This window comes from Coptis chinensis, chromosome 9, assembly GCF_015680905.1.
Source record: "Coptis chinensis isolate HL-2020 chromosome 9, ASM1568090v1, whole genome shotgun sequence".
In the NCBI taxonomy this organism is placed as follows: Eukaryota; Viridiplantae; Streptophyta; class Magnoliopsida; order Ranunculales; family Ranunculaceae; genus Coptis; species Coptis chinensis.
The window spans coordinates 75,382,238-75,395,701 of NC_141464.1; the positions used below are offsets into that span (position 1 = coordinate 75,382,238).

General features: G+C 35.1%; 1 protein-coding gene across 1 annotated transcript; it reads left to right on the forward strand.

Annotated features, from left to right (window-relative positions):
• Positions 1–10,537: 10,537 nt before the first annotated feature.
• On the forward strand, positions 10,538–12,245 carry LOC147478078 (mitochondrial metalloendopeptidase OMA1-like). Its single transcript, XM_086584798.1, has 2 exons — positions 10,538–10,878; positions 10,938–12,245. The coding sequence occupies exons 1-2, from the start codon at positions 10,803–10,805 to the stop codon at positions 11,687–11,689; spliced, it is 828 nt and encodes a 275-aa protein (XP_086440924.1). The 5' UTR covers positions 10,538–10,802; the 3' UTR covers positions 11,690–12,245.
• Positions 12,246–13,464: the final 1,219 nt, after the last annotated feature.

The following is a 13,464-nucleotide window of genomic DNA, read 5'->3' on the forward strand; positions in this document are numbered from 1 at the left end:
TTCATAGACTAGACTTAACGTTTTGGGTAATAAATGTAGGACGTCTTGAATCACGAATTCTAATAAAGGATCCACCACTCTACGGAGTTATGTATTAGGAAATTGTGACATAACTAATTGAGCTCAAACCCGGCCGGTATAAGAAATAGTTTCTTAATGCTCAATTGATGTTAAATGTCAAATTGGGTCAATTAGACATGGGTGTGACAGTGAAGAACAAATTCCCAATGGTCTAATTGTGAATACAAGATAGGTGGAGGGACTTAGATATAATTAATGGTAAGAAAGGACTTTCTTGAAAGTTCTAAGGGCCTTATTGTAAATATGGATTTGTTAATTGGCACTTTCCATATTAAAGAGATATATATTAAAAGGGTTTTAATATATGAAGTACAAGTACTTGTATGACAAGGACTTGTCTTCTTAAGATAAGACTTGGAATCCTAAGTGGATTCCACTACACACACATCTACGTATTCTCAAAATTTCTCTATATAAGAGAATGACTTTTTAGAGAAATAGACCATTAGTCTTTCCAGAAAAAGTACAACTAAAAGTAGGAGAAAAGTAAAAGTGTTTTGTGGTGTGTTGTGTGGTGAATACTACTAGAAGGCTGAAGACTACGTGATTTGGATTCAGCTTTGGAAAGTTTCTATTTACTGTCAATCTCCAATTTCGGCGGCTTTGAAGGTATTTTTCTTTTAATTATTTTTTTGATCAATACTAGATTAGCATGTTAAAGATGTAGGATTAAAGTAATCCAACAATTGGTATCGGAGCGGGTCATGCTATTATCTATTTTTGATTTGTTTTTAAAAAGAATAATCAAATCTGAAAATTTTATATAAGATACATGGTAATTTTAGATCTGCATGTTCTAAGTAATAAAGGTTCAATTTTTTTTTAACTATTAGTACATACTATAATAAAAAAAAATATGATAAAGCTGTATATGGGTTATAGTCGTGGTTTATTATTTAATTAATATGATCACATGTTTTATTTGGAGGTTAACATATATTGATTGTTTTTTTTTTCTGGCTATGATATGTTGATTTCGGTTACATGCGTATATTGAAGGTTTTTACAGTATCGGTTTTATCCTATAAAATATTATTTACATAAGATGCTTTGTATAAAGTTCTTTGATGTAAGACAATAGGTGCTTTTAATTCATATTTTTTATAGCATAAGCATGTGAAGAATGAGATTTTTTTTCGAAACCTGCTGTAAAAAAAGAATGGGAACATCTTTATCTTTGCATATAAGACAGAAATCACTTTATGAAATATGGACCACATGTTCTACTACATTCTTAAAGGAATGCACTACATTCTTAAAGGAATGCATGGTTCATGAGATGCATGTTATGTGTTGTACTATGGTATATGCATGCATGACAATTTTTTTTGAACAGTTACTTTTGACTTGGTTGTTGGTTCTGTGGGACATATAGTATATGTATAAAGTGTTGACTTTTAAGCACTAATACCCTCAGTCTATATAAAGCAAGTGGTAAAGGCATTTAATTTACGAATTAAATCCTTCTTCTACACAAGTTATCAATTCAATAAGAATTATATTTATAGATATGATTAATATGATCCCTACGGATAAATTAATTGCATGCTAAAATATTTTTGCCTATTGTCTATTCTTGAGAAGAAAAATTCATGTATGGCTAGTGAGAGTGTTTTCCCTTACGGATTCATTATCTCGCAGTTATATTAATGAATTATGATGATGGTACACTTGGCTAAAACATAGTTGACAACCCACGGTTTGTGCAATTATGTTTTAGTAGCAAAAGTAATAATAATGAAAATCATATTATATGTATGTAAAATTGATGGGTCTAGAAGAACTTCGCTTTGATTAAGTTGAATAATTTTGATGCCTCTACTGATAAAGAGATTATTCATAAGTATTAGGTTTCTATTGCTTATATTTGTCTTATTGATACAATATGGAGGGTGTTGTATTTTTTATTATATAAGCGGAAAATTGGTTTATTAAATTCCCAAACCAATATTAAATGCATTATAATAATTTTTGTGTATATGTAAATGTTCCGGATATGTCACTATCTATTCTCAATCCCTTAGCATCTATCTTAATTCTTTGAAAGTTGGGCTAAAACAAAGGGTAATTGTTACTATTGTGAAAAGCTTGGTCATTGGAAAGCCAGAACCGTGGGGAGTATCTGCTTTTTAAACAAATAGATAAAAATGTATGCAATCCTTTATTCTTGAAACCAATTTGTTGGTTTTTCCTTCTGACACCTGGTGTGTGGACTCAGGGGCCACTAACCACGTTTATAATATATTACATGGGTTTTAGGAAACAAGAAGGTTGAATGAAGGAGAGGTGTACTTGACACTAGGTACAAAGGCAAAGGTTGTCGCAAATCGATAGGGAGTTTATTGTTTAGCATTAGGTGAGAAAATGTTGGTTTTAGAAGATCATTTACTATGTTCCGAGAGATAAGGAGAAATTTGGTTTCTGTTTTCGCACTTAATAAGTCGATATTCCACTTCGCTTTGATTCAAAGGTTGTAATCGGACTAAATGGAAAGTTTATTGCCTCTGGTACTTTAGAAAATGGTCTCTATATACTTTCTCCTATGCTAGAAATAAATGATACTGTTGTTGGTAATTCATCAAAGGTCTTGCCTCAAAAGAGGAAGTCAACTTCTTTTAATCCAACATACTTATGGCATTTAAGACTTGGTCATATCAATCTAAACAGGATTGACAGGTTGGTGAAAGATGGAGTTTTAAGTTCACTCTCTTTAGAACTTGTGAGTCTTGTTTAGAAGGAAAGATGACTAAGAGATCCTTTAAAGCTAAAGGATCAAGAGCCACAAAGTTATTAGAGTTAGTACATACCGATGTATGTGGACCCATTAATGTGAAAGCAAGAGGTAACTTTGAATATTTTATCACTTTTACTGATGATTATTCAAGGTATGGTTATGTGTATTTGATGCACAAAAAGTCTGAATTTTTTGAAAAGTTCAAAGAATTCAAAGCAGAAGCTGAAAAGCAAACTGATAAACCAATTAAAACACTTCGATCAGATCAAGGTGGTGAATACCTCTCAGATGAGTTCAAAGAGTACTTAATGCAAAATGGGATTTTGTCTCAATTAAGTGCACCAAGAACTCCACAAATGAAATGGGGTTTTACGAAAAGAAGAAAACGAACCTTATTGGATATGGTTCGGTCCATGATGAGTTATTCAACTCTACCTATATCTTTTGGGGATACACCTTAGAAACAACGATATATATTTTGTATTTGGTTCCTTCTAAGTCAGTTCCTAAAACTCCTAGTGGAGTTATGGTCCAGCGAAAAGCCTAGTTTACACCACATACATGTATGGGGTTGTCCTGTACTGATGTACTCAAAGGAAAGACCGACAAGTTAGAATCAAGAACTGCATGTATGTTTATAGGGTATCCAAAAGGAACTCGAGGTGGTTTATTTTATAATCCAAGAGAACAAACAGTGTTTGTGAGTACAAATGTGAAGTATCTCGAGGAAGATTATATTGTGAAACGAAAACCTCGTAGTGAAATGGTCATTGAAGAAATGACCCAGATACTCCCGCAATGTTCAATCTGAATTAACTCCTAGTTTAGATGAAAGCCTTCCAAATGAAGTTCCGAGTTTACCTGAACCTACTCCAGTACTTCGTCGTAGTGGGAGGGCAATTAGACCTCCAGAAAAGTTAACCCTATTAGGGGAAACTTTCTCTGTTATATCAGATGATCAGGATGTAGATCCTATGAACTACGAAGAAGCAATTTCTGACATTGATTCAAGAAAATGGCTTGAAGCAATGAGATCGGAAATGGAGTCCATGTATTCCAACAATGTCTGGGAACTTGTAGATCCTCTACCAAATATTAAGCCTATTAAGAATAAATGGTTATTCAAAAGGAAAAGAGGAGCCGATAGAAAGGTAGAAACTTTTAAAGCGAGACTAGTGGCGAAAGGATTTACTCAAAAAGAGGGTATCGATTATGAGGAAACTTTTTCGCCAGTGGCTATGCTTAAGTCCATTAGAGTCCTTCTTTCGATTGCTACTCATTATGACTATGAGATTTGGCAGATGGATGTAAAGACCGCCTTTTTGAATGGTACAATCAAGGAGGATATTTATATGGTCCAACCTGAAGGCTTTATAGTTCCTAGACAAGAGCATAGAGTATGCAAGCTAAAGAATTTGATTTATGGCCTTAAACAAGCTTCAAGGAGTTGGAATGTATGCTTTGATCAAGCAATCAAATCGTTTGGTTTTGATCAATGTGAGGAAGAACCTTGTGTTTACAAGAAGGTTGAGGGTAAAACTGTTATGTTTTTGGTCTTATATGTAGATGATATACTACTCATTGGGAATGATGTAGGAAAATTGTCTATGGTGAAAATCTGGTTATCTAATCACTTTGAAATGAAAGATTTAGGTGATGCAAGCTACATCCTAGGGATCAAGCTTTTGCGAGATCGCAAGAATAGGATGTTAGGATTGTCCCAGTCGACTTATGTTGATAAGTTATTGGTCAAGTTTGCTATGCAAGATTCCAAGAAAGGCTTAATGCCTTTTAGACATGGAATTTCTCTTTCCAAGGATCAGTGTCCTAAAACACCTGAGGAAAAGAAGAAAATGCATGCATGTCCTTATGCTTCGGCAGTAGGAAGTTTGATGTACGCCATGTTGTGTACTAGACCCGGACATTTGCTTTGCAGTTGGATGGTCGGATACCGAGTGATCCAGTTCGGATCAATCGGATCAAGCGGTCAATCATATCCTAAAATATCTTAGGAGGACCAAAGACTATATGTTGGTATATGGTAATTCCGACCTTATGCCTATTGGCTATACCGACTTGGACTTTCAAATGATAAGGACTCAAGAAAGTCTACATCCGGATATGTATTTACACTTGGTGGAGAAGCGACAAAAGAGGCAAATCACGTTTAAGAAGTTTTGATGGAATTAGGAGTAGTACCTCGCTAATGATTCCAATAACATTGTTTTGTGACAATAGTGGTGCAAGAGTTCGATCTAAAGAGCCTAGGTATCATAAGAGGTCAAAGAATGTGGAGCCGTAAGTATCATTTGATATGTGAAATTGTGCGGTGTGGTGATATTACGCTTACAAAGATTCCTACAAATTTGAATCTTGCAGACCCTTTTACTAAAGCTTTGCCTATTCATCCTTTTGAGAGTCACATGGATAATATAGGTCTTAGAGTAGTTGCTAAATGGCTTTGAAGGCCAGTGGGAGATTGTTGGGATATTTGGCCTTTACAAAGCCAATGAACGTTTATTGATTATACATGATGATGTTTAATTAAATACATGAATCTTATTATTATGCATATGGATGAACTAATATCATATGATGAAACCATAAGTTCCATAGGTAATAGAATTATAACAATCAAGCATATGAAGAAGAGTCATGTATGGGAGATTTGATTGTATCTATTTACCTAGAATACTACGCTTAGGGGTGAAGTCGACGCTTCACTTATAAAGACCAGTAATATACATAACTGCTATATGATAGGATGATGATATCTCAATCATTTGAGTATGACTCTAAGTTTGTATATTGGTGTAGTCACATGACTGACACTGAGGGATCAAAGTGAGAACACACTATAAATTCACTGTTAAGGTTAGTGTGCAAATCTCACTCTACCAATTAATCCCTAGACTTGAGGAATTGTGAAAATTCATTGTGTCTCAAATTTATTACTTTGAGACATTAAAAAGTAATGTCTATTCATAGACTATACTTAACGTTTTGGGTAATAAATGTAGGACGTCTTGAATCACGAATTCTAATAAAGGATCCACCACTCTACGGAGTTATGTATTAGGAAATTGTGACATAACTAATTGAGCTCAAACCCGGCCGGTATAAGAAATAGTTTCTTAATGCTCAATTGATGTTAAATGTCAAATTGGGTCAATTAGACATGGGTGTAACAGTGAAGAACAAATTCCCAATGGTCTAATTGTGAATACAAGATAGGTGGAGGGACTTAGATATAATTAATGGTAGGAAAATACTTTTTTGAAAGTTCCAAGGGCCTTATTGTAAATATGGATTTGTTAATGGGCACTTTCCATATTAAAGAGATATATATTAAAAGGGTTTTAATATATCAAGTACAAGTACTTGTATTGGATTACTTTAATCCTACATCTTTAACATGCTAATTTAGTATTGATCAAAAAAATAATTAAAAGAAAAATACATTCAAAGCCGCCGAAATTGGAGATTGACAGTAAATAGAAATTTTCCAAAGCTGAATCCAAATCACGTAGTCTTCAGCCTTCTAGTATTATTCACCACACAACACACCACAAAACACTTTTGCTTTTCTCCTTACTTTTAGTTGTGCTTTTTTCTGAAAAAGACTAATGGTCCTTTCTCCAAAAAAGTTATTCTCTTTATATAGAGAAACTTTGAGAATAATGTAAGTGTATGTGTGTGTGGGATCCACTTAGGATTCCAAGTCTTATCTTAAGAAGACAAGTCCTTGTCATACAAAAGATTGTACTTCATATATTAAAACCCTTTAATATATATCTCTTTAATATGGAAAGTGCCCATTAACAAATCCATATTTACAATAAGGCCCTTGGAACTTTCAAGAAAGTCCTTTCCTACCATTGACAAGTACTTGTACTTCATATATTAAAACCCTTTTAATATATATCTCTTTAATATGAAAAGTGCCCATTAACAAATCCATATTTACAATAAGGCCCTTGGAACTTTCAAGAAAGTCCTTTCCTTACAAGGACTTGTCTTCTTAAGATAAGACTTGGAATCCTAAGTGGATCCCACTACACACATCTACGTATTCTCAAAGTTTCTCTATATAAGAGAATGATTTTTAGAGAAAGTGACCATTAGTATTTCCAGAAAAAGTACAACTAAAAGTAGGAGAAAAACAAAAGTGTTTTGTAGTGTGTTGTGTGGTGAATACTACTAGAAGGCTGAAGACTACGTGATTTGGATTCAGCTTTGGAAATTTTCTATTTACTGTCAATCTCCAATTTCAGCGGCTTTGAAGGTATTTTTCTTTTAATTATTTTTTTGATCAATACTAGATTACCATGTTAAAGATGTAGGATTAAAGTAATCCAACAAGTTTATGATATACATTTTCAGCCTTCTGTTTACCAATATCATAGTTTATGATATGAAATACAGATCCACCTAATCGAAGCTTCGATTAAATTGCTTTCACACATTTGGGCGCAATGTAACTAAAAGAATGTAGTACATACACAAAATTAGGCGTGACCTACATGGCTACATGTGGGAGGGATAATTATGACCAGCGTCCAGAATTTCCTCATTTTATGATATAAGTATTCACTTTATTATGTTCACACAGCAAAGCCTAATGTATTTGACTACAAAGTTACCTCGGAACCACAATCCTCCGCAAAGTCATGATCTTGACCTTGGTCAAAAACAGGATAAGCAGGCTTCCCGCTTAACTCCAAAAGCAGAATGCACTAAAGGATTAAAATCCTAAGAAATTTAGTGTCAAATAGAGCTGAGGAACAGGAACACAAAACATTGTAAATTGACATACAGGTCCTCCTGGAAATACTTTTGGGTATGTTGGGATTGAAAAGTTGAGACAATCGACCTATTTCCCAAAAATAAGACAAAATAGGAGATGCGATACGAACGGACAAATTTATTCAATCGATAATGCGATCTGCATGGAATAATTTGTCTCATTGAGGAATAAACTAGAGTGGTATTAGTCACAAAATAATTCTAGGGGTTTTAGATTTACCATCATTGCTTCCACTTTCTGATGGAAGTGATGTTGCATCAATACAACCCAATTCTTGATTGCCTAAGTTTCGGGCTCGTTGCCTTATAGGAGTCAGGCGTCTTCGCTGTGAATGTTGACTTGCATGAACCATTTGGCTGGAAATATTCCTAGCTTGGCGGCGCCTATGAGCGGTTAGACTGTTGGAGTCCAACAATTCATCAGTAGGAATCAATCGAGGTGAGCGCCATGCCACATGCATGCGTTCTCTCTGAGAAGCAAGTTGTTCATTTATTTGGTTTTGGACTCGTTGATAATAATTCCTTTGGATATGCTCCCTTCGGTGGGCTATCTGTACCGAAGTCAAATTTCTTTGCCTCTCTCTTTCTCTAATTCTCTAAGCCTGTTATTGTTGTTGGCGCACACTATTATCACTAATAGAAAGCAAATTTGGATGGCCTCTGGTCCCAGCCATTTCCAAACGCTGGCAAATGGAAAATAACTTGGTTGTATATGAAGTGCGCAGTCTATAAAGCAATAATACAGTGAAAAGCAATATGACAGTAAGCACTAAACAACACCATTTAAAGACTACTTTATATAACATAAAAAAAAAAAAAGTTGAAGTTCGACACACTACGTACATGACTACTTGTAAGAAATGAACGTTAACACATCGCTTTACCAAGGAGTTCTTAGGAAATACATCTAACAACAATGAGGATGGAGGGCTCCCTCGTAAGCATGAGTTAACATGGTTCTGATGTGTCTTGTGGTGGGCGGGTTTTAGTACATTGCATCATGAAGTGTTAGAGAAACGGAGCAAGTAAATTTTTTTTGGGTCTTTGTGAGGAAGAAAACAAAACTAAGAAAGAAAAGAGACATTGAGAGATAGAAGAAATTAGAGAAGATAGAAAGATAAAGAGAGCAGATTGGGAAATAGCGTCATCGGGCAACGTTTCATTTAGTGTAAAATCAGTAAATCACTACAAAAGGAGTCAATGGAGACACATTCAATTGGGGCACTGAATCAAGGAATAGACTGTTCAGTTTTTGGGGCTTTTCTACTGCTGCCCATGAAGAAAAAGGACTGAACAGCAAGGAAAAAATTGCAAATCCCAAAACTACACACAAGTAAAATCCTGCTGAAAATAGTACCCATTGATTGACCACGCATAATTAACTATGAGAGAGATATACAAAATCTCCTCTAACATTGTTATCAACGCCGATGAGGACCATTGGTTAGCTATTTAACATAATAGGCATCAAAATAAATATAACATGATCATCACACGACACAAGCCCATATTAGTTAAAAACAATATTTCTTCTTGGCTGAACAGAAAAGTTCACAATGTTGTGCGCAGATGACTATGGGATGAATTAAAAACATGCATAACTTTTGTGCGGATGACTATGAGGGGAACAATGACAGTTGACCATAAACAATAATTTACACAAATTACTAATACACTGCATTTAGGGAATTTTGAACATAAATAAGGAATGGCTTTTGCACAGTTCGAAATCGAGCATAGATTGATTGCATTAGGTAATTAAAATCACTAAACTTGCAAAGAAAAGAGGACACACATGCCAATCCAGCAAATCTATGACAACATTCTTAGCTTCTTCATCCTCAGGTTAAAACTAATTCAACTCTTCAGGCTACTCTTCGGTTTTCATTGTCAAAAATCCCTCCCTTTTCAATAAAAAGAGGAGATATCACTACAATGGCTGCAAAACCAATAAATTAATAAGGAATGGCTTCTGCACAGTCCCAAATCGAACATAGATTGATTGCATTATAATGATTGGTAAACAGGGTTGTGAGCATATTTCATTACATCAACAGCCGCCATGACGAAACCCAACTTCGAAACCAATCCAATTCACAAATATATTTCACACCAAAATCTCAATTCTCCCTAAAAGTCCCAACCAAGTACTTGCAAATATCACCGTTTCTCTCTGCAGCACCAAGATGAAGAGCCGATTCGCCTTTTGGATTCTTAATACTGGCAACTGTTGCCGCTATTCCCTTTCCAACATCAAGTTCCGCAACCAAATCTACCCAAAAAAAAAAATCGGTTATAAGTTAATACCATAAGTCGAGAAACACAAATGTAGAGAAGTTAATAGTGAAGCTGTTACTCTTGAGACGCCGTAGATTTCCATTGGAAGCAGCTTCAAGTAAGAGTTGAGCTTTTGTAGTTGTACCTAACAAATGAAAAAATAGAGAAATCAGAAAACAAAAATGAGGAGAAGTATGAATTAAACTTCAAGAGCAGAAGAAAATATGAATTTTTTCATTTGGCTATCTTTTACTGTTTGCAAAAGAAAGTGGGAGAGAGTAGAGTGGAGATTGAGAGGGAGATGGAAAATGAAAGGGCTTTGTGTATTTATGGTAATTAATATTAAGTGGGTATTTATTGTGTAGCGTACAATTAAAAATGGCGTGGATTTAGTTTTTTTAATTAACCACCTCATGAAATGACCTATTACCCTTATTAAACAGTGTTAAACAACACTTTAATTGAAGGACAATATTGGTAATAAGAATTTATAGGGGTGTAAAAAGACTAAATAGTCATTCTTAATAGTATTTAAGTGTTTGATTTAATTATTCATTTGGGGGTATTATGCGTAAAAAAAATATCTTGTTAAATTTAAGTTGCCACTATCATTATAGGATATGCTAGTAGAGATGTACATCTAATTATTCACTATACAAAAAAGTTAACATTATAACCAGGTTATACGTTCACAGCCCAAAACTATTACTTGACCAAGGTCCAGTTTGGGTCCTCCTCAAACATTGTTTCTTAGGGACCTTTTGCTGATTCATCATCTCCAAGACCTGTTTCACTTTTCACTTTTCACTTTTCAGACTCAATCCCGGCACAAAAACACCCTCTCACCAACTCCAACTCCAACTCCACAAACATATTTCCAAAACAAGTTTTAAACATCAGAACGATGAGTTGGTACAGGAGAGCAAAGCTTGGAATCACCTCATTTCACAATCTCACTAATTCAACTACTCAACTTCATGGTAAGACTATTATTCCACTACTAGTTTTCAAAGATATTACTTGTCTGATTATTCTATAGTTGCTTCTGGGATTGCGGTTGCTTCTGGGATTGCGGTTGCTTCTTGGATTGGTGGTCTATATTATCATGGTGGACGTATTGAAAATGTTCCGTATACAAATCGGAAACATTTCGTTGTTTGTTCCCCTATGAAGGAGAAACTAGTAGCAAATTCTTGTGTGGAAAAGAAAAAGACTAAATATAAAGGAAAACTCTTAGATGAGAAGGATCCTCAAAGTGTGAGGGCAAAGTTGATACTGAAAAATATTATTCAAGGATTAGAAAGAGAGGTGAAGCGTAATCCAAATAGTAATGCTTCGGGGTTTAATCATTATGATGAATTTAATTGGAATATATTAGTAGTGGATGAATTATCGATTTATGCATTCACTATGGCTGGTGGAACTATTTTTATTTTTAGAGGAACGCTAGAAGCGTATACCGATGGTTACGTGGCAACAATCATTGGCCATGAAGTTGCGCATGTTGTAGCTCGACATATCTTTGAATACCCAAGAATGTTATCAAGTCATCATAAGCAAGAATTGGAAGCAGATTACATTGGGCTACTATTGATGGCTTCAGCAGGATATAATCCTCGAGTAGCACCAGAATATTTTAGGAAAATCAGTTCAATTTATCCTGATTTGAAAAAAGGAGATCATGTACATCCATCTTTTGAGGAAAGAGCAAACTTAATGTCTCAAGCTTATGTTATGGAACAAGCACTCACCATATACGAGGAAGTAAGACCCCACCGTCTAGTCAATTAGAGTCGTGGTCGCCGGTTGGAGTATTTTGGTAACTTAGTTTTCAAACGTAGAGCCTGAGATATGGATATGAATAGGACGGTTTGCAATGAAGTGAAAATGAATGTAGATGAGTAGATGTTTTTACCTGAACATCGTCTTCAAAGTGTACTTTTTTTTTCGATAGGATATTTTCAAAGTTACAGATGAGATCTACAATCTATGGTTAGAGGTTTACAAATTGGGCGTGATACAAGTTATGGCTAGGAAATGAAGTGTTTAAAGTGCGGTGCTTTGTGCCTCCCTCGCCTGGTGGACAGATTTTGGTGTTCACAGGATTGCTCCAAATATTCAGGTCAGACGCTTGGATAGCTTTAAGTTTTCAGCATGGCGCTACACACACTGTTGCTCGACATGCGGCAGAACTATTCAGGAAATTTACTAAGCATTGTTCTTGTTCCAAGTAGTATATATGATATGTTCTAGAGTAAAGGATAGTCTTCCTCATTATGATATTTGTCTATCAATTTACGAAGCATTGTTCTTTGTTCCAAGTAAATTTATATGCGAAATTTGATCTGAGAGGTGTGTCAATTTTTTTGTTACATCGAAATGGGAAATAGACTGCTGTCCTGTTGCAGATGACTTGTGTTGCAGATGTGAGATGATTTGATGAAAATCCATTTGGAATCACATTCAGGCCATAATACACTTGCAAAACGTTGCACACCCCTAAGGCAAGAAGAATGGCCACTTTTGAGCCGCAACAGTATTGATTTTCAACCAAGTAGGACCATGCCAATTAACGTTGATCACTTTGGACTGTTTTTCATCTGAGTAGTGATTCCCTGGACTAGTGCCTCCAACTCCTCCAACTATGATTGATCTCCAAATTCTTTGGCTCTAACTAAAAATGCCAAGCAACATGAGCTCACATTTATACTTGAACTACCAGGAATCTGAAGTGGCACCAGTGGTTGCTTTCTTGCATGTTTTGGAACAAGTCACTAGGCTAATCAATGAAAACCCATTACCTGTTATTCTTCTGTGTTCTGACCTGAGAATGTTTTCGTTTTTTACATGTATCAAATTCATTTAAGACTTCTTTTAGATAACCAACCAGAGAGTGAAACAGCATTGTGAATTGTAATGCTCAGAGAAATTAAAAAAGGAAGAAGCGAATGAAGAAACTTCAAAAAGTCTTGGAACAGAAAGTCAACTTTTGAATCGGTTATCTGAAATTCTGATAAACATCAAGAACGTTGCATTTTCGTCTATATTTCCAAATGAAAATTGCCTTTACTTTCTAGGTTCTTTCAATAAGATTTATAGTTGCACAACGCATCAAACTCTTCTTTGTTTTCAGAGGTTAAGCATTAACTTAAAATAGTTAAAGATATTTTCAGGGTAGTTCATTGGCATTTGAATATGGGTTGAGGCATTGAGCTATTGAACTAGTCAAAGTATGCAGCAGTATGTTCGACTAACATGATTATGACCTAGAACGCTGAAACTTGTCGCACTAAGCATTAACTTAAAATAGTTAAAGATATTTTCAGGGTAGTTCATTGGCATTTGAATATGGGTTGAGGCATTGAGCTATTGAACTAGTCAAAGTATGCAGCAGTATGTTCGACTAACATGATTATGACCTAGAACGCTGAAACTTGTCGCACCCTCATCGATAATACTAGCAAGTTTAGATGATAACTGAGACAACCGCAACTACTGACACTAGAAGAGGATCAGTACCAAGAGTTGGCTCTAGCTCTAGAGGAATTGTAAGAAGGTGCTCAGCT